Source organism: Aulonocara stuartgranti (assembly GCF_965226115.1).
Source record: "Aulonocara stuartgranti genome assembly, chromosome: 6".
NCBI lineage: Eukaryota > Metazoa > Chordata > Actinopteri > Cichliformes > Cichlidae > Aulonocara > Aulonocara stuartgranti.
The window spans coordinates 20,120,606-20,148,301 of record NC_138944.1 but is presented as its reverse complement, the minus strand read 5'-3'; the positions used below and the strand labels follow the sequence as shown (position 1 = coordinate 20,148,301).

Sequence of the window (27,696 nt, the reverse complement as noted above, 5' to 3'; positions counted from 1 at the left end):
TATCTATAAATTATTTGGGCTATACAACTCGGATTAAATACATCCAGGTCGCTTCTCTTCTTCATACTATTATTTTTTAAAGAACAAACAATAACGCGGAAGCAAGAAAGTGGATTTGCTGGGGGGAAAAATGAAAGGAAGTAGTTTGAGTGGTGTTTTCCTCCGGGAGAGTAGTTTTTTTTTTTTTTATTTGTATTTGCATTTTTAGTTAGAATCTGTAGGTTATTCAAGTTTTAAACAATATTCAAACAGTGCAGACACTACAGTTTATTTTTATTTTGTATTGATTGCTCAAACCATATGTATTGTGGTCATTTTTTGAGTTTAATTTTAGTTCATATATTTATTTATTTTACTTTCAATTCTACAATTATGGATATGAAAGTCGAGCATTATCAAATCAGTGATACAGCTCATTGCTTTCAGTGGTAAAAGCGCGCAGATTTTACCGGAAATTCTTCACAATAAGAAATGAATGCAAAAAAAAAAATCTGCTAATTTATACCACAACAAAAAAATAATTTTTGTTATTTATTGTTTTAAACTTTTTTTTATTTATTTATCTTGACATATCTGTAAACATTTAGGTTTTCTTTAGTCGAATAAAAAAACGTACTCGTGGTGACGCGGTGACGCACGCCAACCAGCTGCCGGAGCGTCATTTCCAGGCGACCGCGGACTCTTGCTTCGCGCCAAGCAGTTGAAGCTTTTTCTTACTTTTTTTTGATAACAGACCAACACAGCGAGAAAGCGCGTTCATAATGGTACGTGACATATTTCAGCTGCTTTTTCACTCAAACCTGGAGCCTGTGTGCATAAACACAGCGGGTAAATATGGAGGAAATGATGCTGTTGTGTGGTTAAACCTTGCTGCTGCTACTGATGATGATGATGATGATGATGATGAAGCGCAGTGCGCAGTTAGCTCCTGCTAAAGAGGATAAACTTCAATCCTTTGGTTCAGGTGAAGCTTTGAGCAGCAGGTGAAGAAGGTGAAATCTGTGAAGTGTAAGAGCGTACAGTTTGTAGTTTGTGTAGCTGTGCGGTCTGCTGTGGAAGCACACTGACTAACATGCAGAGGGGTGACAGTTTAAAGGAAAACCATGAAGCAGTGGGTGTAGAAGGACACACACAGGTGCAGATGCTTCCTCACAGCTGCACTGCAGGCTACAGTGAAGCAGCAACATCTGTGGCATGAGTGAAAAGACTGAGCTGACTTTGAATACGTTTGTTTTTGTTTGGGTGCCAATAAGGTGATTTTAATTCACTTAAATAAAACTAAAGATAAAATCGTTTTGTTTGTTTGTTTGTTTGTTTTTAAAAAAAAGCAAAATTAACTGATGTAAAATCAAAAGTTGACTCGTGGTGTAAACTCATAAAACCTAGCATAAGGAAATGTCCTTATGCTAAGATTTTCACTGGGAGTGACAGGATGAGGGAACATTCATAGATGTAGTGAGGACATGCAGAGGGTTGGTGTGACAGATGGTGGTTATGTCCACTAATGGGAGCAGCAGAGTGAAGAGGATGGCTTCATTCAATTAGGGAAAATATAGGGAGGAACTAGTGGGTATGAATATATTATCAAGGAGGGCCAGTCGGTATTAATTTATGTATCTGAGTAAGCATAATAAAATGGATTTAAGTAAAATAAGTTATTGGGGAACCAAAATAACTACAAATAGGTATAAAATAAGTGAGCTAGTCTACAGACAAGATTGGTAAATAATTAAAATAATAAAAGATTTCCACTTTTTGGGGAAAAAATGAATATAGCTGCCTTTGACTGTGAAATTCATCTTTTCTAATTTGCAAAATGAGATCATGTGCTTGAGCTGCAAAGATGTGGATGGGGTAGGATGGAAGGATACAAAGTCTCACTGAGATGTCAAAGAATGAAATAGTTTTGCATTCGTAGCTCCTACTCCCAGGCACTTTATGAGTCAGGATGTATAGTTTTGATAAAAGTGATTTTTTTCCCTGTTTTTTCCTTTTACGTAATTCTGTAATTCTTACAGTTTGTACTCTTCTGTGTGTGCAGGACATCAGGCGGTTCTTTGCACCGACGTCGGCTAAGCCTGCGGTGCAGAAACCTGCCCCGAACGGAAATGACAAACAGGAGAAGAAGAAGAAGAATTCCTCGTCAACGGACGAGGAGGTGAAAAAGAAGAAGAAAGAGGCCAACAAGGTGAGGAGCTGCCCCCTCTCCTTGTCTCCTTTCTCTGTTCCTCTTCATCCTGTTTATCCGGCTTTATTGTGGTTTCGTGTTCTGTAGGTCAAAAGCAAAAAAACTGAGGAGCAACGCAAGGATGGGGAGAAAAAACGAAAGAAGCACGCAGTCATAGCCTCGGGTAGGCATTTCCTCCACAGTGATGTCTCGGTGTAACAGCATTGTTATTTTTCTTAAGGTTTTTAAAGGATTTGTTAAAATACATTCCTTTAAAATGTAGTTTATTGCTGTTTGATGAGATGTATGCGGGGACTCAGCGACCTGCAGCATCCTCAGGCTCTACTGTGCATCTGGATTAAAAAAAAAAGATAACACACATTTTCTAAAGTTTACAAAAGATTTAGCCTCATATTTTCATCCAAAGATGAATGGAAATAGATTGTAGATTTAGATGAGGACAGAATTATTAGCCGCCTATAAAAGTTGAATTTTTACCCCCTCAGAACTAGAAGAACTAGCAGGGTCAAAATGTTGTAGTTTTCAACAGTCTCACATGTGCTCCTGACCAATCACAGCTCATTCTTCCTCACCTAATTTTCTTCATGATCCCTTCCACTTTGAGTTTCTTGGAGCCTTGCAGCCCGTTTCTGTGCAGGGTTCTAGTGATGCGTTGTGTTTGTGCTCAGACTCAGATGAGGAGGAGCCAGTGAGGAAGTCGAAATCCCCCAAAGAGAAAGCGAAGACGAACAAAAAAGATCCCGTGCAGTACGTCTCTGAAACAGGTGATGCTTCAGATGTGCTCTTACCCCAGCGTTAAAGGGAAAATGTCCTTTTTTTATAAACGCGTGATAGGAGGCCTCTCTTTTCTGCTTGTAGACTCAGACAGCGACAACTTCCAGTCCTTGAAGAAAACTTCCAAATCCAAACAGAACGGCGCCGCAAAAACGACAAAAGCGGACGCCAAACAGTCGGGGAAGTCTCCCGTCAAGCCATCCTCCACCCAGGGAAAAACCACACCAAAATCTCCTCCTGTGCCTTCCACCCCAAAGTCAGCTCCGCCCCCTCAGTCCAAACAAACCCCCACATCAGTACTCGATTACTTTGGCAGCGCGAGTGTTCAGCGCTCGGACAAGAAGCTGGTAGCCAGCACCAAACGAAAGGCTGTGAGTACTGAGGCATTACTTCTGTGTGTGTTTCCTTGTTTTTTTTACTCATCCTCTCATGACTCAGTAACGATCCTTTGTAAAAACTCCTCAGCCGACTCTCACAGACGACCTGATAAGCGATGAGGAAATCGCCAGGCAGTTGCAGATGGAAGAGGACATGGAGGTAGGCTGATCAGCCACTGCTGGTTTATTTGACTTTGAATTAGAGCTGCTCAGTAAATTGACAGATGGCTTTGACCCGTAGTTCATTACAGCTCTTCTGCTGTTCTCATGTTTTTGCTGCTTCACTCTCAGCTGGAGAAACAGGTCCACGAGGATGAGGAGTTTGCCAGAACGCTGGCCATGCTGGATGAAGAGCCAAAAGCGAAGAAGGTAAAGGCTGCAAGCGTTAAAAAGGTTTGTGCAATTAAATTCTCAAGTTTATTTCAAGTCTTGTTTCTTTTGTCTTCCCAACCATCCAGGCTCGCAAAGGCTCTGATGAAAAACAAGTCTTGACCACGAGCCCCAAAAAGAAAGCCACAGACGCTGCCGCCCCTGGGAGCAGCTCGAAGACCAGCGTGTCTGAAGATGTGGTTAGTCCGTCTCCCAAAAAGACCACAGCTCCTGTAAAAGCCAGCTCCAAACTGGCCATGATGAAGAAAAAGGATGATGACAAGAACGAAGGGGTAAAGAGCAAAACCCCTACTAAGATGAAAATTTCTCCCAAAAAGGAGCCCCACGCTTCATCTATCTCAGAGAAGACGTTCACCCCCAAAACTGGAACCACGCCCACCGCACTTAAGACTTCTCCCAAGAAACCGGAGGTGAGCCACACAGACGACCTATCAGATCAGAGGAAGAAAAAACCTGAGCATATAGATAAAAATATCCACTTCAAACAATTTAAAACCCAGATTATTTGCCTCTGTCTCAGAGCACGAGCACAAGCCCTGACGACCAAGAGAAGAAGAAGGCCAACTCTTCAGCTTACAGGAACTTCCTGAACAGAGATGGACCACGAGCTCTGGGCTCAAAGGAAATCCCGAAGGTAACCTGTGCTCGCTGTAGACGCCATCGTTCAGCTGGCCAGCAAGCTTGCGCTGCCTTTGCTTTACTGCCTGCGTGGTTTGTGTTTTCCAGGGAGCAGAAAACTGTTTGGAGGGCTGCGTGTTTGTCCTGACCGGCGTCCTCGAGTCCATGGAGAGAGAAGACGCCAAATCTCTCATCGAGCGCTACGGAGGCAAGGTGACGGGCAACGTCAGCAAGAAGACCACCTACCTGATTCAGGGCCGAGACAGCGGTGCATCGAAGCTGGAGAAGGTGATTATCTCTTTGAACATGAATGCATCACCATATTAAAGGATTTGACATCAATAGAAAAAACTGTCTGAAGCCCGAGCTTTTATCTCACAGGGATTAGCTGTTCCAGCACCGATCATGTGAGTTATGAGTACTTTATCAATACACATGATAGAAAATAAGGAAATTCAATAAATTAAGATAGACTTTAAGGATAAACAGTTTGAGCTCCAGATACGAAAAAATGGCAGAAAATGATAATAAAAATTGCTCCTTTTTTCTTTATTATCCTCTATTTTTCCCACACACACGTGAAACATTTTGCTCCATAGTTTTGTTTCTTGCGTTTCTCAGGCGGAGAGCTTCGGCACCCAGATCCTCGACGAAGACGGTCTGTTGGAGCTGATCGGAACCAAACCAGGAAAGAAGTCCAAGTATGAGATCGCTGCGGAAGCTGAGGTCAGTATTGAAATTATCCTGTAATGTATGATTTAATCTTCTGTACATCAGTTAAACTAAAAAAGTGTGTATATATATATATATATATATAAACTTATCTTGTGTCACAGCTGCTCATTTCTGCTCCCGGAATAAACGCTTTACATTAAAAGATGAATTTTACCCATTTCCGCTGGGTTTCTATACCCTCTGCTTTTGTCACATAGAGCAAAACCACAAAGACCAAGACGCCTCCAAGCCAGGCTTCAAAGAGCACCCCGAAGGCCCAGAAGATCTCTCCCTCTAAGGGTAATTCCAGATCACCTCACACCCCGAGCCCTTCAAAGACGGGACAGGCACAAGGCCGCGGTACCAAGACCAGAGACGGTGGGACTCCACCCGGGAGAGGCTCGGGTCAAACTGCGCGAAGGGAGCTGGGCCTTTCCTCTGCTACCTCTTCTTCTTCTTCTGTCCCAGAACAATCATCTCCATCACCCACAGAAGAGGGTGGCAGCCTGCTGTGGGTGGACAAGTACCGTCCACGCTCTCTGAAGGCTGTGATTGGCCAGCAGGGGGACCAGAGCTGTGCAAACAAGCTGCTGCGCTGGCTGCAGAACTGGTACAAAAACCACGGCAGCGGCAAACCAGCAGGTAGCAGAAGACTGAACGTGATTTGTTTTTGGTCGATTTCAGCTTTTTAAACCCGTCTGTGCTGAAGTCTGCGTGTGTTCTTTTCTGCTTTCTTCTATGCAGCGGCTCGGTTTGGTAAGTTTGGAGGGAAAGACGATGGCTCAGGATTCAAAGCCGCTCTGCTCTCCGGCCCGCCAGGGGTGGGAAAGACCACCACGGCTGCCCTGGTCTGCGAGGTCAGCGTGAAAACACACACAGATTTATTGTGAGCAGTCTGTGTGCGTATTGAGCACGCCGCTCTAATCTCAGCCTCGCGTTCACTGCGTCTGTGTGTCGTCCTGCAGGAGCTGGGCTTCAGTTATGTGGAGATGAACGCCAGCTGCACTCGCAGCAAAAACAGCCTGAAGGAGGTCGTCGCCGAGTCGCTGAACAACACCAGCATAGAGAACTTCTACAAAGGTCACTCCAGCTTTCAGCTGCCTTTTATACAAGTGATTAAAAATGACACGCAGTCTGTGCACAGGCTGTTATTAAAACAGCAAAGGTAAACAGATGTGGTTGTTGTTCTCGTACAGCAGTGACTTCTCCATTAAAGTAGATAAGAGCTCATTTATTCCACTTTTTCTTAAACAGCAACTCTGGCTGTGCTTTTACAATATTTATGAAGTGCATGCTGGACAAACTTTTTAATAAATTAACATAACATACAAACGATTAATCAGTGACACTTAAACCTTCTTCTTGTTTCTTGGCGTTTTGCAGGCACGTCACAGACAGTGAGCAGTAAACACGTGCTGATCATGGACGAGGTCGACGGCATGGCTGGTAACGAGGACCGCGGAGGAATTCAGGTAAATGACGGCATTTTTTTTTACAGACTGTAGAGATCTTAACTTTTATAAGTTAAAAGTTTTAGATTAGGGAAATGTGGAAAATAAGCACTCACAGGTTTCAGCGCTGGTTGATGGTCGACTGAGCAACTGCAACAGAAAATAGTTCAGTCTGATCCTCAGACCTCTCCAGCTGACCTTTAGATCACATGCTTATTGGTTTATTTCTGTTGTTTCTTCGATATTGATGTGTTTCTGCTCCTGTAGGAAATGATCGGCCTTATTAAAAATTCAAAGATCCCCATCATCTGCATGTGCAACGATCGGAACCACCAGAAGATTAGATCTTTGGCCAACTACTGCTTCGATCTCCGCTTCCAGAGACCGCGAGTGGAACAAATCAAGGTACTCACACATCTGTCCTGTATATAGCTTTCAGTATAGATGGTGCCTTTCCAGATGTGCAAACACTAATCAGAGCTTTGCATGACAAACTTGTGTGTTTTTTAATGCGAGGGCCTGAAGATTTTCGGCATTGTCCTCGTGCACAGAGGTTTCTCCAGATTGTCAGAATCTTTTGAGGAGATTAACTGTAGATGATAATATTCGCAAACTCTTTACAATTTTGCATCGAGGAACATTATTCTGAAATTGTTCTGCAGTTTTCTGCAGATTGGTGAGCCTCTGCCTGTCTTTACTTCTGAGAACCTTTTTCTCTGTAAGATTTATTTTTAATACTCTGTCATGTCACTGTCCTTTTGCCTGTTAATCCAATTAGTTGCTAAATGTTCCTCCAGATGTTTCTTTTTAGTACCACTTACTTTTGAGCCTTTTGTTACTGCCATCAAATTCTAAATAAGCTTAGTTTAAACATTTGAGATGTTTTCTGTGTTTAATTGTGTTTTCTTTTATTGTGGATTTTATTAGTGAGGTTTTAAAATCGTTTCCTCCTCCTTTTATCTATATGTAATCCAGTGTCCCAGCTGCTTTTGGAGTTGGGTTTGTGCTAAGTGACAGAGTGATGAACACTAGAGTTTCAGTCACCCAGAGAAACCACAGCAAACAGCATCTATGACAGTCGCGCTTACTTCTTCATTTCTCAGGGAGCCATGATGTCCATTGCTTTCAAGGAGGGAATCAGGATCCCGCCCCCAGCTCTTAACGAAATCATTTTAGCCTCCAATCAGGATGTCCGACAGGTAAAGAAATCAAAGCGTCAACTCATAACGAGCCTGAGATGGTTGTGTCCTGTGGTTACCTCCTTACCACTGTGGCTGTTTTCCTCTCCAGGTGATCCACAATCTCAGCATGTGGTCAGCCAAGGACAAGGTGATGACGTACGACCAGTGCAAGTCCGACGCAGCCAGCGCACGCAAGGACATGAAGCTCGGGCCGTTTGACGTCTGCAGGAAGGTGTTTGCCTCGGGGGAGGAGACGGCCCGCATGAGCCTCATCGACAAGTCGGACCTCTTTTTCCACGACTACTCGCTGGCGCCGCTGTTCGTCCAGGAGAACTACCTGCACGTGCGCCCAGCTGCTGCAGGGTGAGAGAGGCCACCTGCTTCATCCCATGCGTAAAATTGACCAAGATGTCAAACTTTTATTTTAAATTTGCTCGTTTGCTTTGTTTTTTTTGGCAGTGGCAACCTGAAGTCCCACCTGGTGTTGCTCAGTAAGACGGCTGACTCCATCTGTGATGGCGATCTGGTGGATAGACGGATCCGCTCAGGACAAAACTGGTCACTGCTACCCACCCAGGTAACTAACACACACACACACACACACACACACACACACACACACACACACACACAAAAGCATTGCTAGATTTTCTTTTAATCATAGTGAAAGCAGCAGCTAGCTTATCATGAGAGCGTGAAAAACAGGACAGAAAGCCGCTCAGTGAGCCTTGAACGTTGATGAAAGGCTCCCTGAGGGATGCATACACAGGTGCTTCTCTGATGAAAGCCCCTGATCATACTTCTTCTTGTGTTTGTGTGTGTCTGTGTGCATATTTGCAGGCCATTTATGCCAGTGTGTTACCAGGCGAGCTCATGAGAGGCTACATGAATCAATTCCCGATCTTCCCCAGCTGGCTCGGCAAGAACTCCTCGACCAATAAACACTCACGCATCGTGCAGGAGCTGTCCTCGCACATGGGTTTAAAGTCAGTGTTTCTTCTTTATCGTCTTAAAATGATGCTTTTAACACATCGCTGAGCTCAAACTGCTGCTGCAAAACTGAATTATTTTATCTGCTTGGCTCTTTTCAGGACACTGAGTAGCAAACAGGCAGTCAACCTGGATTACCTGCACTACCTGCGACAGGCAATTCTAAATCCACTCCAGAAGCACGGAGCAGAGGGCGCTGCCGAAGCCGTGCAGCTGCTGGACGACTATCAGCTCATCAAGGAGGACGTGGACAGCATCATGGAGATCAGCGTCTGGGGAGGACAGCCCGACCCCTACTCCAAACTGGACTCCAAGGTGAGGAGGTGGCAACATTTAAAAGTTTTCCTACTGATAATGACCGCTACTACTGAGGCCCCCTGGTGGTGGTGAAAATGTTAAAAATCTACAGAAGGGAATAACAAAAAGTACCTTTAAAACCAAAGTTATGACGTGAATGATCTCAAATTGCTTCGTCAATCTCTGCGACTCATGAGAACAGAACTGGATGTCTTTACGTCCCAACAACCAGCGACTTTTGACACCTGTCGTTGTCACCTTCCAGGTAAAGGCCGCCTTTACACGGACATACAATAAAGAGGTCCACCTAACACCATACTCCCTGCAAGTGGTGAAGAAAGGCCGCCGTGGTGGGGGAGGAGACTTTGAGGGAGGGGAGGAAATAAGCCAGGAAGATCCGGAGTCTGAAGACGAAGGAGAGGGGCTCAAAGCAGACGCTATGATTAAGGTGAGTGCATTCAAGCTCTGGGATCATTATAAGTGTTAAGTTCACCTTTCTGTATATTTCTCACACATGCATTCCTGTTCTTCCCTGCAGCACAAGAAGGCCAAACCCACCAAGGAGTCAAACAAGGAGAAGAAGGAGGATTCTGGAAAGGGCAAAGGCAAGGGCAAAGGCAAGGCTAAGAAATGACCCGAGGAAGAAAACTAGCTGCCCTGGACTGGACTGATGATGTTCTCTGAACTTGTATCTATCCAAAGTAGTAAAACTGGTCCCTTTAAACACTTGAATACAGACTGAGGAGCGTCGCACCTGGTTTTGTTTTTTTTTAACTCCAAATCTCACCATACTGAACAAATGATGTGCGTAGTCTTCTCGCTCCACCACCATCATGTCTGTACATCTCTGTAGGAACGTGTCTCATCAGGAGTGTCGTTCACTCTTTCTGATAATGCGACTTTGGCTGGAGGACTGTTTCTTTTTCTACAACTACAGTACAGAAATGCTTTTGCTCTGCAGTCAGCACAGCTTCTTTTTCCTGTAAGTTGCAATTTTGTAAAAAAAAAAAAAAAATCCAAACAAAAATACACGAGTATTAATAGAGAAATGTGTTGCCTAGTGACTTATTTGAACAATTTGTCTATATTTGTATATAGTTGAAAAATGTTAAATATTCTGAGGATCCAACAAGAGGGCTTATCTCATGCACCACCATCCTGACGATAGCCGAGCAAACTTGCATTAAATCGACTCAACAGAAAAAGCATCCAACTGTGGACAGACTCAGCTGTGAGCAACTGCAGATTGTGGTGACTAAACGGTTGCCCTTTTGATCGGATCTGCCACAGGGTGAGAGGTGGGATACACCCTGGACTGCTCACCAGTCTGTTGCAGGGGGAATCATCAGTTAACCTTACCCCACTAACTGCATGTCTTTGGACTGTGGCCCAAGTTCTATACAACAGCTGCCTCACAGAGCCCTGAACAAGAATTACATGGATGATAATTGAAAGAAAATCTGAAGTAAGCTCAGACAGTAACCCAGAGGAGAGGTGAAATTCTTCCACTCTCCTCGGTGTATCGTCGTACTGCAGTGACTGATTATAATTTGAAAGAGACACAAAGAGATCTCAAGTGTTTCAGCTTGAGCTCTGGAAATGAGCTTGTTGCACAATTTTGATACCAATGGTGATAAAATAGAATTTCTTAATAATAAAAAAAACGACATTTTTATTGAAAATACACATTTTGTTAGAAACATGAATACAGAACATTTACTGACCCCCCTCCCCCAAACACACTGGACTACCATATTAAAAATGGGAAATTTGGACATCTTTATACATTTATATACACACACACACACACACACACACACAATAAATTCAGCCACCAGCTCGCTGCAGCTGACCTAGTTGATGTTGAATCCTCGGAATACGGCTCAGACCCGCTCTCTTTACAGCCTCCTGCTCTGCAAACTACAGCAAAGTGCAAATGTGCTACCTGTGACTTACTTGTCCTCATATCTCTCTCTCAGACTCTCTCTCTCACACACACACACACACACACACACACACACACACACACACACACACACACACACTCTGGTTGATGTCTGTTGTACTTTTACTGGGTTTCATCAGGTTCGTAGGTTTGCAGGTATTTTGCACAGTCGGAGATCTTTATCACCTGACTGGCACTCAGACTCTCAGAACACATAGGACATGATGTCTCCCTCTCCAGCAACCTGGAACAAAGTTCAGTTTACACGTGAACATTTAAAATTTCTATTAATTACACTAATTGATTCTGCTTCTCTTTGGTGAGAAAGAATACAGCCAGAGGACTTTTAACATTATTTAGCACAAAGACATGGTGAAGTGGTTAAATGGGTTTTTCCTGTTTGTTTGAAAAGATAAAAAGTTGTTGAAAAAAGGGCGTTGAAAACTTTCTATCACATAAACTAGAATAACAAAGTGACCATTCAATGGTTTTATGTGCTGTTCTGCAAATGCGATGTAGATGCCAACAACAGCTCGAGCTCATTTAATTTGGGTGAGAATCAGGTGAAGATCAAGGAAATCGGTAAAAACTTTATATTACTCACCATTTGTTATGGATCGTCTTAAATTTCAATTTGTTAGATCATAACATAAACGATTTAAAAACACGCTTTAGATTTTTATGAACGCATCAAAACTGGAAATAAAGTGCCGAGTCTGTCCCGTATGAATCACTGTTAAACATCAATGAAATGCTGACAGTGTAGATGGCTTCACTCTCAGGAGGTGAGACCACTCTAATGTTTAAAATAAGAGAAGCTTCCTCTTAAAGTGAACATTAAGATTACTGATAAAGGTGGAAAAGTATTCAGCGCTCCAATAAAAATATAACTTTTGGGAAAATAACAAAAACAAATTTGACTCTGTCATGTTCAAAAATAGTCAACAGGGAAACCAGTTCACCCACTGCTGGTGAACTGCTCACTATGGTTTTAGATGTGAGTGTGCCACTTACAGGATGAACTGTGAGTGCAGTGCAGGGAATTCACAATGAGGACAGATGGACCAGTCCTCTTTCAGCATGTGATGACCCTGAGGAAGAAGCAGATGGATCGAGAATCAGATGAAGAGTATACGGGTCTGTCTTGGTGAAGAGCATCACAGTGTGTGAGCGAGCCATCCTGTGTACCGTGGCGATGCAGTAGGGCAGGTTGTTTTTGCAGGAAATGCACAGCAGTTCGTTTTGCGGCAGCTGGAAGCCACAGAAGGGACACGGAGTAGTTTCCTCCTCCAGCTCAGACTTATCCGGGCGACTAGGGTGCAGATGGGAATTAAAATGAGGAGTCAGGGGCAGAATGGGCAAGAGGAGCTGATAAAGCAGAGGATGGATGAAGAGGGTAAGGATCACACGGACTCACCGAACCATCGCCTCAATCTTCTTCCTGTATTTGGTGTCGATGTCATTGCGATACTCCGGTCTCATCAACATGGCAGCGAAGCTGAAGGCCGAGTTCTTCAGTCCAGCGCGGTGACATTCGATTACTGCTGACGTCAGAATGGGAACAACATCTACCCACACGCAAACACACACCGATGAGTTTTTGGCTTTTCACCAGCGTTTAGGTTTTATCAGCCATCATGTGAATCGGACTGACGGGTTGACTCACGTGCAGGAAACTTGCTGATGTTGTTGCTGACGCGGATGAGCATCCGTGCCCCCTTTAAATGGTCTCCTCTCTTTACATGAATCTAAATGTAACAACAACGAGAAGCAGGAGTCAAAAAGGTGCTTGTGTGAGCTCTGACGATATCAGGAGCACTTTGTTTGAAACTTATCCACATCTGCAATGTTGATAATTACAGGCTAATATGTTGAGCACAATTTGTTACCTTAAAAAGACTACTGAAATACAGTACACTGTAGGTGGCAGTAATAGAACATAACGAATATAATTCTTATACTTTGGAAATAGCAGGATCGTGCTGAAAAGGTCAAACCATAGTTTTAAGAGTCAAACAGTCCAGGACCCTTTGATGGACCCACAGAGGTAAGAAATAAGTCTGTATTTGTAGTTTTATATGTAAACAACACAGTCGACCCTGTTGATAATGGCCAGCCTTCGACTCCGCCTCCATCTGGAACATCTACTAAAATCTTTTAATTAGGACATGCTCATTTTATCCCAACCCTCCCACCCTTTAAGGCAGACAGCGGCCCCTCCCTGAGCCTGGTTATGGTTTCTTCCTGTTAAAAGGGAGTTTTTCATTCCCACTCTCACCAGATGCTTGCTCAAAGGACATCATCTGATTGTTGGGGTTTACTCTGTATTACAGTCTTTCATTTGCTGTTGTTTTTCTATCCTCAGCTTTAAATTTACAATTGTCCAAAAAGACAGAAATTGCAGACCGTCCGAGCAGCTGCATGACAGACGTGTGCTGTACTCACCTTCACCAGTAGGTAGGAGTGGAGGATCATCAGATTGGTGGCCATCTCAGCAGGGATCTTAATCTTCTGAGCCTGCAGCTCTGTGTACATGCTGAACAGCACGTCGTGGGCATTACGGTAGTTCCCTTTGGAAGTTACACACAAACGATTGGAAGTAAGCATGTTTTATTGTGCTGTTGCTGCCCACACATAAATATGTTTGTGTGAATCTGTTTGCACCTGCACACTGCTCTTCTCTGGCGATGATGATGGCAGTGCGAGCTGCCTCCCTGTACTGCTGCAGGGCCATATACAGCCGGAACAGGTACTTTGCATCCTGGGAGGAAAAGAGAAACATGAACTAACAGATTTAAAAAGTTTCCCTCTCAAATTTACTCAGGGCTCTAGCTGCATAAAACAGTAACAGCTGCAAAACTATCCGGTTTAAGTTGTGTCTTTGCCCGACTGGTGACCCATCTATCAGAGGCTTCCTGTGACAGCTGGGACAGCTCTAACTCCCCTGGGACCCACCCACTTTCAACTGCTCCCTTTACAAGTCATCACAGCAAATCATCTCTGTCCCTCTCACCCAATCCCTAACGTAATCATCTGCCACACCAACCCTCCGCATATCCCCATTCACGACATCCATGAGCCATCTTCTGTGGTCTCTGTCATTTTCTCCAGCCTGGAAGCTCAATTTCAACATCCTTTGTCTGGTATATCCACAGTTCCTCCTCTGCACACATCCAAACCATCTCAGTGTATTTCCAGTATATCATTTCTAATCTAGTCCATCCTGGTCTCTCCCAATAAACGTGACACATGGTTTAGGAAATGGACAGTGGATAATTTAAAGCAAGAGATACTGACACATAAAAATCTTGCAAAGCTAAACTAAACTAAAAATTCAACAAACAGAAATGAGAGAATAAATAGCAAACACTTGCCCACTTTCTCTTAACAATGGCTCATGTGCAAATTTTCTCTGATATATCAGCAAGCTTAGAAAATACTGCAGATACACAGTCAGCAACATTTGTTACCAAAACACAGGCATTTATTAATTTATTTAGAGTTTAACACTCAAAAATATTATCTGCTGACATACTAGCTCCACTGTAACTGTCATCAGACATTATGCAAGTGATGGTCCATCCTGACTGCAGGAAAAAAAATAACACCTTTCTACAGCAGAGACTCACCTATTTTAACCATCAGGCATAAGAAAACTGCCTCAAGTGCTTAGAGTTAAAACAAGAAAGCCTCAGCAGTATTGAAAATCTTCTTCTTCTTCAGTCCTTCAAAGTAATGCTTACTACAGACAATCTGTCAAACAAACTCCCGGCTGCTCTCTAATCACAGATCTGCTGTCCCATTACCTCTTGAAACACAACATTTGTGAAGAAAGTCTAAATCTTCTGGGTCCTTTTTAATATTACATCAAAAAACAGAAAACTCACGACTACAGCTGCTCACTGAAGGCGCTACAAAGAATATATTCACAGGGAGAAAAGGAAGTAAAAATACTGCAGAACAATAATTTAATAATCAGAATATGCTTGCTGAGTTCAACCTGAAACAAAAGGCTCTAGTGATCCAGTTACCTTGGGCATGCCGTCACTTTCCCCCATCAGGTAATCTATCAGCTGATTGGTCAAAGAGTTGTCCTTGGCCTGGCCAACCTGGAATACACACACATCAATAAAAGAAATGTCGCACACACACACACTCTTTAGCTCACAGCTCTCACCGTCTCAATCGCCATCTCGATCGCCAGGTTGTCTTCAGAGTTAGGGCACAACAGGAAGTGCTTCAGCGCCTGACAGTTGTCCAGAAAGAAAAGAGCCGTCTGAATAACAGGAGTCATAAAACTAAGCATGACTGATGAGTGACTTCATCGCTCTTACTCTGCTGTACTGTCCACACTTTTGAAAGAACTTGCCAGCCTGCAGGTGCTTCTTTTCTCCCTCAAAGTACAGAGCGATGCTCTGATAGTCCTCCTGCGTCGCCTCAGAACCTGATGAACACAAAACCCACCAGCCATGAAACAACAGTGAAAACTACGCATAATGAAACAGAATAACACAAAGAGAAAACAGCTCAGGCCTCGAGCAAACACTGCAAAAGGGAAACACATTTCCAGAAACAGGCTGACCGATGATGTCTGCGTAGACCTCCATCTGTCCGTGCTGCTGCGCCAGCTGGAAGGCTTCGTCGTTGCAGTGGGATAAAACCAGGAAGTGGATGGCTGAGCCATAGTCGTTCAACCGCAGAAAGAACCTGGGGTGCACACAAACAGACAAATGGAAAAAAATAAATAAATCACCAAGCGGAAACAAACAGAGCTGACAGAAAATTAATGAGCACCAACCCTAACAGGAATGAATCCTTAAAGCCTTTAAACATCAAGTACACTGAACCACAGCTACTCCCAGCTTCTACTGTGATCCTCCTAACTGTCATCCATCACCTGTTAATAACATTTACAGGCCTCAAAGACATTCAATTCTCTAAATCTATAGTAATAATAGTCATTGGTTGCAGCTTTGTGAATGCGAATGTATCAGGCACCAGTTATCCAACCTTCAATCTCAAGAGGTCACTAATAAAATAACACGGTACTGCCAATGTTTTTGTACACTCAGTGCCTTTAATTTGTTAAGCTGTAAAAGCTGTCCCTTTTATAGTAAATGTTAAAAAAGTGAGTTATTTGTTGGATTTTAAGGTCAGTAAAATCCTACCTGGCAACCATCTTTGCTCCGTCGATGCTCTGCATCTCTCTGACGATGCGAACAGCTTCCTCTGGGTTGTTCAGGTGGTCCAGTAGCACGCGGATCACATTGTCCCAGTCCTTCGCGCTTTCGTAGGCTCGTGCCGCATCCTTGTATCTGTGCACACAGTTCTCAGGACGTCAGGTTCCCTTTCAGCGATCCACACATCACAGCCACAGGTACACAAACTAACAACCTACTTGCCATCCGCCTCCTTGGCCTTTGCATACTGCAAATGAATCTTGGGAGAAGAGACATTTGGAAGCAGCTCTCCCACCTTTGTCCTGAGAAAGAAGCAAAACATAGTAAAATCCAACCAAGATGATGAGAAACGTGCAGATTGGATATGTTAGTCAGGGTTTGTTCATATTTGCCTCACCAGTTTTTGCAGCGAATGTAGACAGAGGCCGCTTTGTCATAATACTGTCCTTTTTCATAGAGCTGAGCAGCTTCAGAGTATTGCTGTGATTAAGAAAAAACACACACAGATGAAGATATGAACAAGACACACCACCTCTGATCTGTAAATGCAGTCGTCTCCATTTTTCAAAGTCTGACAAACAAAGTAAGACAGACTTTGACTAAAATATACACAGCATATGTTGTGTACATTTCTGCTTATAAAATTGGTAGAGACGCAGCTGAGACTCACTCCAACAAGGCTGTTACTCACACTCAATTTTTGCTCCAGTTTGTCAAATCTCCCCTGGACTCGCAATAAGGACAGGGATTATTATATTTTTAAATTCCCACAGATGTCCCTTATCCGTGGAGCCTGAGGTTTTTCATTTTGGTCACATGGTTTTCAAGCTGTAACTGACTAAATTTAGGGATGCTTTTTTAGGTGGAAATGTCTGCCAAAAATGTGGGGCTGACTCTACCTTCATGCTCTCCAGTATGGCCCCACATTCCTTCTTGAGAACTCTGCTCGGGTGCTGGATAGCCTGAGCGGCTCCTCTCCTGATGTCACCCATCCTGATGGACATCCTGGCCACACCTGCCTGGCACGCCTCATCGTGCTCCTGGAACTGCCCAGAGAGGGGGAAAATGAGAAAAATGGCTACAAACACAAAACTGCTTTATTTCCTTCACCTCTGACTAGAACCTTCAACTGCCATCTTGTGCAACAAATAGAAAGAATATAATCTGTAATCTGTAACTTGTGCTTGATGTACAGCGACCCTCCAACCTGCCTTCAAGTGTCCTCTTTGTAAATACAGGGAGAAGGTGAGCAGGAGATAAGACTCTAGGTGACATTTTCAGCTATGAAACACTTAAAAAATAACACTAAGTCACAAACATCCCTTAAAAGGAAAAAACTGAATCGTCAACATGAGATTTCTCTTACTTGGCTGTTGTGGGTCATGCCTTTTTCATAGTGTGCCAACGCAGTAACATAATCTCCACTACAAACAGAGAGAGTGAGACATTTAATGAGAGTGTAGACAAATCAGGTCTGTACTAAACTTGTGCCGTGTGTGTAAACACTTACACAAATTCTAGATGAACAGCATATTCTTTGGATATAAAGGGAATCTGATCCTCTGCTAGCCTCTTGGCTAACATGAGAGCACTGTCCCAGTGCAGCAAGTCTCTTCTCATCTAATACACACAAAGACACACACACAATACCACATTAACAATATTATCGTTACAGATGTTCTGCATGCAGTAAAATCTCATGATTGTAATGAACAGCTTAACATTTTATGCATGTGACACCATAAAAAATGCAAGGAGTCAATTTTCAGTCTCTTAAATGTTTACACAGACGCAAACACACCTCCAGAGCAGCGACTGGGGAACTCGAGGACAGATAAAGGTCTTGGGCCCGGTTGTAGTCCTCCAGAAACATGGCCAAATGTCCTGCCAGTAAATTCATTTCCTCTGTACCCTGGAAAGAGAGAATGACATAAATACTAAGAGAAAATGAGAGAGGAAACAAGTGGACCAGTCTAAAATTAGAACAGACAGAGACGATGTCTGTCAGGAAGAATCTGTGACACACAAATTATTTTTATGTTTATTTAAAAGGGACAATGCATATTAATTAACATGGGAGCATAACTAGTAAATATGCCAGATTTAGCTGTACAGGCTACTTTACATCCGTGGTCCCTGGCAGGTTGATGGCATCATAAATTAATCAACACAACCAAACATACAGAGGGATGTGAGCATAATTAAAAAACAGAAACAAATGTAAAATAAACACATACCCAAATAGCATATTAAAAATCTAATGCTAAAATCATTTTATGAAAACACATTAGAATCAAGGACTTTCAGTGAGATTATGTCTAATCAGGAAAACGTGTGTATACCTGGATGCTCTGCAGAGACAGCACCATGCCGACATTGCCACTCATGCGGTACACCTGGATGGCCAGCTCAACCTCCATGTGGACCAAGCAGGCTTTGCCCAACTCTGCCCAGTCTGCATTAGTGCCTGCAGACTTGCACAGAGCCCAGGCTTCGTGGAACCTGGACAGGAAGATTATGTTATTTATAAGTCCTTTACGGTTCTTCTCGCCTCCATCAAAGTCGTCATTGGCTGCCCTAAAATTGCAATTTTGTAAGTTAACAGACTGCTTATCTTGAGTGAAAATGTAAAAGCGGGTAAGAAAAGTAAATCAGTGAAAAGGGATGAGTGGCTTTTTCAGATGCTTTCTTTTATATCAAAATGAAGTTTGGTAAAAATGTTTCAAATTAATAACTTTAATCTCTTCCTTCATAACAATCTTTCAAAGCAGCGCAAAGCAAAACCGACTGCAGACGGGACAAATTCATTCCTTACATTAAACATTTGCATGTGAACCAACAGCGATATCACTTTAAGGCCTTTTCCACCTGGAGCACACACAGTTCAGTGTTTCCAGCATCGCTGACCTTTTGAGCATGAGAGCCTGGGCGAGCTGCCTGCTGAGCTCTGCCGATGAGTCTGTCGCCGTGCGCTTCAGGAATGAGTGTGTGCTCAACTCCACTTCGCTGATTTTACCGCTCGCCGTTTGACAGGTCAGCTCACCGTTGTGAAAGAGCAGAGGCTTCTGGGAAAAGGGGAGCGCAGTGCTCCCTACTAACACCACCTGTGGGCCTGAGCAGAGTCACAGAGAGAGGAAATACACTTAAAAATATCACCTGTAGTAGATTTGAATGCATGTGGGCACTGATGTGACCTTCTTATTACCGCCCCGTGATGTGGTGCCATCCCCCTACCATAGATGGTGGTTTTATGCAGGGTGTAGGTGTAGACTTTGTCATCATCATAGGCTACAAACACCCCTCTGTCTGCATGCCAGTTGTCCCAGAGCACTCCTGTGATGGTGGGTGAGAAGTTGGGGAGCTCAAAGCAGGACTCTGTTGCCTGCAACACACACACACACACACACACACACACACACACACACACACACACACACACACACACACACACACACACACACACACACACGTATGTTACTGTAATTCTAAAGACGTTATGCCCCCAAATTAATGCTGAAAGACTGCACTTCAATCATATCTTGATTGCTTGATTTAAAACCCAGTGTGGTGTTGTACAGATGGTGGTGTCTGCTGCTTCTATTACTACCACAAAATGTAACACACAGTGACATTCATCTTGGTGAAATATTAGTTATCTTATTATAAAGTTTCACTACAATATACTCAGGTACTTTATATGCTTTTTTATTTAGGTGAATATTAATACTCTTAAAAATCACTGACGTTTGCAGGGGAGAGCAGGAAGCCGCTGTTCTTGTTATCAATGAACACCAGTCGAGTGCCAATAACATCAGGGAACACTTTCCTCACACCAACTGAATGGCTGTAGCTGTTCACTGTCTCCCAGTCCTCCACCAGGACAGACACCACACTTCCAGACTGAGAAAAACAAAAATTCAAGTGATGTTAGCAAGTGACAAAAAACCAAACAAATAAACAAAACACTGAGGGGGAAACAGGACAAATATGACTGACAAGAAAAACACAATTAAACTAAAGATAAAAAATATATATTTAATGACTGACAGTGTTATACTGATGTCCCCTCATATAACTATGACATGTAGATTTTGTACAAAGGTGGGTTTTTTTCTCTGATCGCACTCACATCAGTGCCATAGTAGAGGAAATCAGCAGTGAGGGCGTGGCAAAGGATGCGGCCTTTTCTGTCATTGTCTGGAAAAAGCTTCATCTGCTTCTTCTCGTCCTGATCTTTGCCTTCAATCTAAAAACACAACACATATACGGAGGCCTGTAGTTTATTCATGAGATAAAACAAAAAAAACGATGAAACCTGCTCGGTGATCAGTCACCAGATGGCTCACCACATGGAGCTGGACTTTCCCCTCAAACAGCGCTGCTGCGTAGTCAGAGTTAAGACACATGCTGGCTATTGTCCCCAAATACTCGATGTCCTTCAGCTTATTAAAACCTGAGACACACAGAGACATTTCAGGGACGTAGAAGGGCAGTGATTCACTCTTGGAAACCTGATTCACTGGACACACAAACACACACACACCTGGTTCCTGGTCTACCAGGGCGTAAAACCAGGCTCTGTTGTTCATCCCCACAGCCACATGGTACGGTCCCACTGCAATGAATGTGGGCTCTACTTCCACTTCTATCGTTACTGGACTCTCCTGAAAACACAGCAGCAGATTCTCATATTACATATTACATATTTAAAGAAATCCTTCCTCTGTTTAAGGGCTGCTGTGAGCCTGTATGAGTGCACTAATCCCTCGACTCTATTAAAAAAAACCCGGTTTTTAATCCAAGTTGTTTGAGTTCGTTGTTTTTTGCTGATTTTCTTGTTTTATTTTTCATCTTGTTGCCAGCAGTAAGCCACTCTCCTATCTCTGCTGTTTTTTGTTTTTTCAGAATAATAACTGATGATAATTATAAGAGAATCCGTGTTTGTGTGTGTCCTTACCTCCTCCACCTGGTTGCAGACAGTGACCTCCAGCAAGGAGGTGAGGTAGGCCAGCCGGGTGCCGTAGCTGTCGCCAAGAATGGGCAGCTTTGTCAGGAAGACATGGAGCGTCCCTCTCTGTGTGGAAAGTGCCAACAGCTGGCCGTCATCTGTCCAGCTCAGCTGATCCAAACCTGTAGGAGGAGACACAGCGGGATCCACAGTGATTGAAGAATGTAAGATGGACTATCTGGATGGCGGAAAAAAACCCCTAAAACACCCCCAAAACAAAACAAAAACAACAGCCTCACCTTTATTCTCATCATCCAGCTGAATTATACTGCTGATATCTTTGCGATCTGACAGCTCGTGGATTTTTATGCTGGAGCAGAAGCACAGGGTTAGATTTTTCCCATTTACAAATAATTAAAAAAAATAAACAACACTGAAATGGCAGCCCAGCTGCTTTATTGAAAGTCTGTGTGCATCCTCGCTTGATGCTGGTGAGATGGCCACACTATTGAGTCCATCTTTACAGCTATAAGTGTGACACAGCTCATTCCCTCTCTCTCTGGATTTTTGTGGGGCAAAAAAACCAACAAAGTACACTTTTTTTTTAACATCACACGAAGATTCTGAAGAGTGGTGGTGTTTTGCGTACCTGTTGTCCCCACAAGACGCAGCCTTGTTCAGTGCTGTGGAGATGGCCACGCTGTTGAGACAGTCTTTATGGTTGTGAGCCTGATAGAGCTCATATCCTATCTCCCTGATGTGTGTGGAGATGACCACAAAGTATCCATGGGAGAAACCAATGAGTATATACCCATCACCATACCTACACAGTGCAACAAAGATGGCGAGAGAACACGTTTTACTGCAAATAACTCAAGCGTGATTACCAAAGCTTGTTGTGTGTGTGAACAGATGCAATACCAGCGGTAGGACACAATGTTTCCATAGCGACGCTCGAAGGCTAGCTCTATTGGGTTTCCAGGGTCGTTGATGTTGAAAAGCATCAGTATCTTCTTGTCCACAGAAACACTCACCTGAAGGGTGGAATAACGTGCACTTTTTCCATGACACATTTCAGACATCCTAAACCTTTTATCCCCTTCATAAGAAAAATTGATTTTAACTTTTCTGCAAATCCCAGCTGTCATGTTCAAACAGACCTTCTTAAAATTCATCTCCAGTACAGGTTCAATTTGAAACTAGCAGAAAGCAGACTCACTGTGCTCTCTCCTTGAGCTGACCTTTCATCCGTCTTCATCACCGAGAAATAAATTTCAGCAGGCTCACCGCGAACTGTTGTCTGGCAAAAGATCAGAAAGTACACTCGGTCATTAAGGCCTGCTGTGACTGATTTTTAGTCCAGTTCAGATTTAATTTGGCGTACCTCAGCCTTTTCTCCCTGTTTCCTGAATAGCTACTTAACATCCACCCTTCCATTGAATCCATTTCTGATGTGGCTTTAACAAACAGGTCTGCTCTTTGGGAATCACCTTGTTGGTGCAAAAATACTATTATGTATTATTGTGCATTATGTACTATTACATTATGCCTGTCACACTGTGTTATGTTTGGCATTTTTTACAGATTCAACCAAAGAAATTATGTGTTTTTGTCACAGGCGTATAGTAACAAAATGCCTAAAGATACAACTTAAAATTGCCTGCTTGCTAAGCTGTCTGTTATGTAAAGAATCAACACTGGTTCACACTTTGAGTTAGCCTTCTTTAGGCTTGAATGATCCCTTGATCAAATGGCTTAACAAACAAAGCACAGACTGAAGTGAAAATGAGTGAAAAAGCAGCAAATGTCCAAAGAAAAACTCTGAAAGACCTTCAGAAAAACTGGAAAACAATTCTTAAAGAACATTAAAAAAATTATAAGACATGAGGGCTGATTTAAGATTTTTGCACACTACTGTATTTGACTACCTGTCTGATGGTGTCTCCCTCATGATTGCTGATACTCAGCGTGTTGTCGTCACTCCCCAGAGCCAGCAGATTCTGGGAGCTCCAACAGCCACAGGTAATCTTCTTGCTATGTTTGCCTATCAAGTTCGGAGAGAAGGAGGCAGAGAATCAATATTACAGAACAGACTAAAGACCATTAAACCATCCAAGATTATATATACAGTTGTGTTGTGTGTTACCCAGCACAGGGATCTTGCGTGAGGTCTGCTGATTGTAGATCAACAGGTTTCCTTTGACTGTTCCGACTGCCAACAGCGGGCTAGTCTTTGACCACAAGATGAAAGACATCTGATCTCTGTTTGAAACCATCAACAATGAGAACACAAAACGTTTAGCTTTACTTATTTCAAGATTAGTGTTCTGTTGAAACAGGGAAAAAAACATATTTGCAGTGAAATTATGCAATGACTAACACTTGCATCACTTATTCAGCAATTAACTGTAGTAGAATGATGGGGTTTTATTTTCTCCCTCTGAAATGGTCGTACCTCATACCGCTGTCTATCTGGGATGTTTTACTGACACTGGCATCCCAGAGAAAGATGGAGCTGGATTTTGCAGCTATCACTGCCAGAATGTCCCCATCCTTATCCCAGTCCATCCCCACACAGCGTCTTACAGAGAAAGAGGAGAAAGGAAGTTATTAAGAAAACCTGAACATTCAGTGGTAATCAGCTAAAACTGTTAGATGACACAAAACTGGAATCTGAGTGATTTTCTCACACTTACCCTGGAAGGTTGATTTCAGTCCACTTGTGTCCATGTCGATCAAATATTTTCACTGTGTTGTCCTGTCTGTGTGATTGAAAATAAAGCTCAGTCGAAGACAAATAGCAGACTGTTACACAGCCTTCTCAGAGCTATTTTGTTAATCAAAAAGGCATACTCACCCTGCAACAGCGATATAATTACCAAGGCTTTTCTGCCACTTGTACAGCAGGTTAGATCCCGCCCAGGCTTTTTCAGCAAGTACAAAAACACTCTGTGGATTTAAACATGTCCTTATAGGTTTGTTTTTCCCACTCTACCAATTTTATAGGTCAAAATGAAGAGCATTATAACACAGCCAGAAAAGGGAGTCGCTCATCATCTTCTTGTCAAATCCAAGAAAATGTATCCAAGTTAAATTTTTCAGGGTACCTGGTAACTGATTGTTTCCCCAAATAAATCTGTTTTATTGATTAGTATCACTTCACATTTCTCACCTATTTGTCCACACCCCACGGTCTTCAAAGCCACTTATGTATGGGGAGGATGAATTTTTGGAGAGGTTCAAAGTCTCTCTCTGGCATAAGTTTTAGCAATTCAATTAAGTTATTTTTTCATGTTAGCGCCCCAACCTTAGAGACATACAGTACTAAATTTATGGAGTGCCACTTCAACGTAAAGTTTCATCTTATTTGCTTCTAAATACATATTAAAGCATCGTCTAGAAAGCTCCTTAATTAAACTATATCAAAACATGTGCCAGATAGCTAGGTGTACAACATACCCATGTACTGGATGCAACAAAATACACCCGCAGAAGTTACTTATAAAACAGAAAAGTGACAACTAACTTATTTTAACTTAGCTTAAACTCATGTCTGCGTTATCATTACAAAGATTAGCTCAGCAACCTAAAATATTTTAACAAAAACGCACAAAAAACGCTGTTTAAAAAGACGGGTGACAAAGGAGAAAGGTGCTATGGGTAATATTATTTTAGCTGTGAGTATAGAGATTTTTGTTATCATTACTGTGACTATGTTTGCCAAAACAGCCCGTTTGTTCGATTATTGGATAATACACAACGCAACACACATTTTTAGTGGACTTTGGTCGACGTTCAGTCTGTCTTCAGCTAACACTTGGCTAACGCTTGGTTTCTAGGAGGTGAATAAACGCAGTTAGCATCCAGCTAAACGTGTGGAACGAATGGAATGAGTGAACGAAAATAAAATTAATTTATTGGTACAAACCTTCATCGCGATGCTGTTTTGTCGTTAAATATTGGAAAGGACAGGTATTCACTTCTCAAAGCATCTCAGATTTACAGATATGTGTATGTATTACCCACAATCCTTCACTCTGAAGCGTTTGCGGTTTGGCGCTGTCATGGCAACAGTCAGCAGCCAATGAGGTTCTGTACAGATTAGAGCGATCAACAGGTTTCAAGCAAACACTGTAAAAAGAAGATGTAAAAGATAAAGAGGAGGTCTCATATTTAACAGTGGGTGTTGTTTAATATGGATTTGTTCTATATTTAATACACAGAATAAAACACAGATTACTAAATAATGGACACCGAAGAAAGCCGAAGGAACTGAAATATGTCTCTCCGCATGTGAATTTAGCCTTTGGCAGCAAATAATTTTAATGCTCTGGGCATTATCTCAGAACAGATATGTACTGGTTGCCCTTCATATTATAGCATGCAACAAACGGTGTGGATGCACTAAAATAAGAGGGAATAATTTAAGGCTTTACAGGAAAAGACAAATAATTATATTTTAAGAAATGTTAAATAGTGAGTAAGTCATTTTAAGTAGTGTGTAAGGTGTTCAGGCATTTTTACATGAAAGGACACACAAATTATACTATAAGTTATTTTAAATAGGGGATTATTTGTGGAAGTTCTCCTGTTCACAATGTAAATACGCTGTCCGTCTTGATGCAGGCTCAATCATCAAGGTAAGTAAATCTCCAAAAATTGATTCTGTTCATCTGGATGTAGCATATTTAAGTAGCGTAAATACGCTGTACTTTTAGGGGCATGACAATTGTATATTGATATGCATCGTGGATGTTCCACTATATAATTGTCTGCTTATATTACAAAAATAGGATGAGGACTGTTCTTGCTTTCCTACCTGCCCATGTGATCTTGTAATGATGAAGTCCAAACAATAAAATCAGCGTGAGTTAATCAGGGCTCGACAAGTGAGTGGGTGTTACAGTTAAAAGTGCAATGAAAAATACAGAAGTTAAATGTTCCACCTTGTCTCTTGTGAAGGATCTCCTTCACAATCAAGAATCATTGTCCAGATTCAAAATGATTTCAAAGTTTGTTGAACCAATGGACAAAGCTAAATCACCCAACATAAAGTCTCTCTGTATTTCATTTGCTCTGGGAATATAATTAATACATTATTTTAACAAACAGGTAGAAAGTGAGCATTGCATATAGCATGAGAGAGAAAACAATTCATTTCAGTTCTGACAGGATTTTCTAATCAACTGCAATAAATGGCATGAAAAATTGTTATTATCCATCCATCCTTCTTCTTCTGCTTATCTGGGCCGGATCGTAGGGGCAGTATCCTAAACACAGAAGCCCAGACCTCCCTCTCCCCAACCACCTCCTCCAGCTTATATGGGGGAACACCAAGGCCTTCCATCCCTTTATGCAAAGACACAGTTCTTTCGAAACATCACAAAACATCGAATACAAATTAAACTCTCAGATCCAAAAAGTAGGTTAAGCAAAATTTGCACTTCAGTGCTTGCAAACACAAACTTGCTTCAGCCATCATAACTCCACTGACTTGGATCTCTAGAGTAAAAACTTCTTCATAGCTGGATTAACCAAACAGTAAACAGTACTGATTCTTAGGTGAGGATATTCACAGCATAACTGTTTAATACAGACTTGCAGCTTTAAAAAGAAAATGTAAGTAACACCACAAATTAATACCACTGGCCAGTTTTCACCTTTTCCAAGCAGCATTATTGTTACAAGTATCAAGCCCACCTGAAGTTAACTGAAATCATGCTTTCACCACAGATCCAGCAGGTGGCAGCTTTTCATAGTTTTTCTTTAAAGAACATCTCTTTCTACTCTCCAGGCATGCCTATCTGCATATCTTTGTCCCATTTCATTTCTGCTGTCCTCTGGGTGTTCACTGATGTCCTTTTTGGAAGTTAACCAATTTCAGTGCTTTTCTCAGTGCTTTACAGAATGACCCACCCGATATAAATTAGGAGAAACTTCTGCCTCCCTTGTGTTACCTCATTTTGCCCATAGGCAGAAAGAAAATGCTGATGACCTTCTGATGATCCGTGTACAACCCAGGCAGAGAGCTGGGATGAAATGCCAGCTGTGTCACACAAATATTCCTGTCTGTGCTCTGGCATGCTGAAGCAGAATACACCCTGCTGACTCAGATCTCATTAAGATGCACTGAAGGGAGCAGCTGTATGATTTTCAAGCAAAATGGTAAAATTAGAGCAGAGAGAGATGAAAAAACGAGCTGATGAAAAATGAATGAAAGTGTTTTTGCCAACGAGACAATGCGAGCAGAGCTTTTATGCAGGATGCGGTGCGTTAATAGAAAGAAAAAAGGAACTGCTGCACTTTACGAAATATAAAGAAAGCAGGTCTATATGACATAGTGAAAGCTGACAGATAATCACTGAAAATGACTTCCTTTATTTCCTTTATTATGTGAACCATTTCAGCTTTCCATCGTTGCAGCTGCGGAGGAAATGAGATTCTCATGGTATTTTATTTCTGCCCCTTCCTCCTTATTCTTTCACAAAAAAATCCCAAATGAATATGTTTCTGCCCTCCAGGAATCATGCAAGTTTTATGTAGGTGTTACAAGTTGCCCTGAAAAGATACTTTGAAATATCTTTATGTTCTTTTTAAGGTTTTTTTTTTTTTCCCTTCTTTTAAACAAATCTGATCCTGGAGG

The 27,696-nt window shown here is 42.3% G+C and overlaps 2 protein-coding genes across 4 annotated transcripts; one reads left to right on the top strand and one right to left on the bottom strand.

The window, feature by feature from the left end:
* The first annotated feature begins 655 nt into the window (after nucleotides 1-655).
* On the top strand, nucleotides 656-10,029 carry rfc1 (replication factor C (activator 1) 1). The gene is made up of 23 exons (XM_082535466.1): nucleotides 656-764; nucleotides 2,042-2,188; nucleotides 2,276-2,351; nucleotides 2,857-2,952; nucleotides 3,047-3,333; nucleotides 3,428-3,499; nucleotides 3,631-3,708; nucleotides 3,798-4,139; nucleotides 4,250-4,363; nucleotides 4,456-4,635; nucleotides 4,969-5,073; nucleotides 5,280-5,703; nucleotides 5,806-5,918; nucleotides 6,027-6,141; nucleotides 6,445-6,533; nucleotides 6,780-6,917; nucleotides 7,616-7,711; nucleotides 7,803-8,056; nucleotides 8,153-8,270; nucleotides 8,534-8,679; nucleotides 8,785-8,998; nucleotides 9,246-9,428; nucleotides 9,519-10,029. Exons 1-23 carry the CDS (start codon nucleotides 762-764, stop codon nucleotides 9,612-9,614), a joined length of 3,486 nt encoding a protein of 1,161 aa, XP_082391592.1. The 5' UTR covers nucleotides 656-761; the 3' UTR covers nucleotides 9,615-10,029.
* Nucleotides 10,030-10,635: 606 nt separating this feature from the next.
* wdr19 (WD repeat domain 19) lies at nucleotides 10,636-25,098 on the bottom strand. Of its 3 annotated transcripts, XM_082535463.1 has the most exons (36): nucleotides 24,982-25,098; nucleotides 23,911-24,002; nucleotides 23,750-23,815; nucleotides 23,509-23,634; nucleotides 23,200-23,315; nucleotides 22,982-23,097; nucleotides 22,273-22,353; nucleotides 21,975-22,087; nucleotides 21,703-21,876; nucleotides 21,353-21,423; nucleotides 21,063-21,235; nucleotides 20,649-20,769; nucleotides 20,452-20,558; nucleotides 20,235-20,351; nucleotides 19,850-20,005; nucleotides 19,340-19,487; nucleotides 19,013-19,217; nucleotides 18,448-18,607; nucleotides 17,907-18,017; nucleotides 17,616-17,725; nucleotides 17,472-17,529; nucleotides 17,005-17,151; nucleotides 16,503-16,585; nucleotides 16,324-16,407; nucleotides 16,094-16,240; nucleotides 15,508-15,632; nucleotides 15,260-15,369; nucleotides 15,103-15,171; nucleotides 14,957-15,034; nucleotides 13,590-13,686; nucleotides 13,371-13,495; nucleotides 12,592-12,673; nucleotides 12,343-12,493; nucleotides 12,114-12,237; nucleotides 11,940-12,016; nucleotides 10,636-11,169 (listed from the first exon to the last, which is right to left on the bottom strand). In XM_082535463.1, exons 1-36 carry the CDS (start codon nucleotides 24,985-24,987, stop codon nucleotides 11,049-11,051), a joined length of 4,047 nt encoding a protein of 1,348 aa, XP_082391589.1. In that variant the 5' UTR covers nucleotides 24,988-25,098; the 3' UTR covers nucleotides 10,636-11,048. The 3 variants fall into 3 exon arrangements, with proteins under 3 accessions (XP_082391589.1, XP_082391590.1, XP_082391591.1); XM_082535464.1 differs by lacking the exon at nucleotides 23,911-24,002; XM_082535465.1 differs by lacking the exons at nucleotides 22,982-23,097; nucleotides 23,200-23,315; nucleotides 23,509-23,634; ... (1 more) ...; nucleotides 23,911-24,002; nucleotides 24,982-25,098 and adding an exon at nucleotides 22,438-22,538.
* Between the last annotated feature and the right edge of the window lie 2,598 nt (nucleotides 25,099-27,696).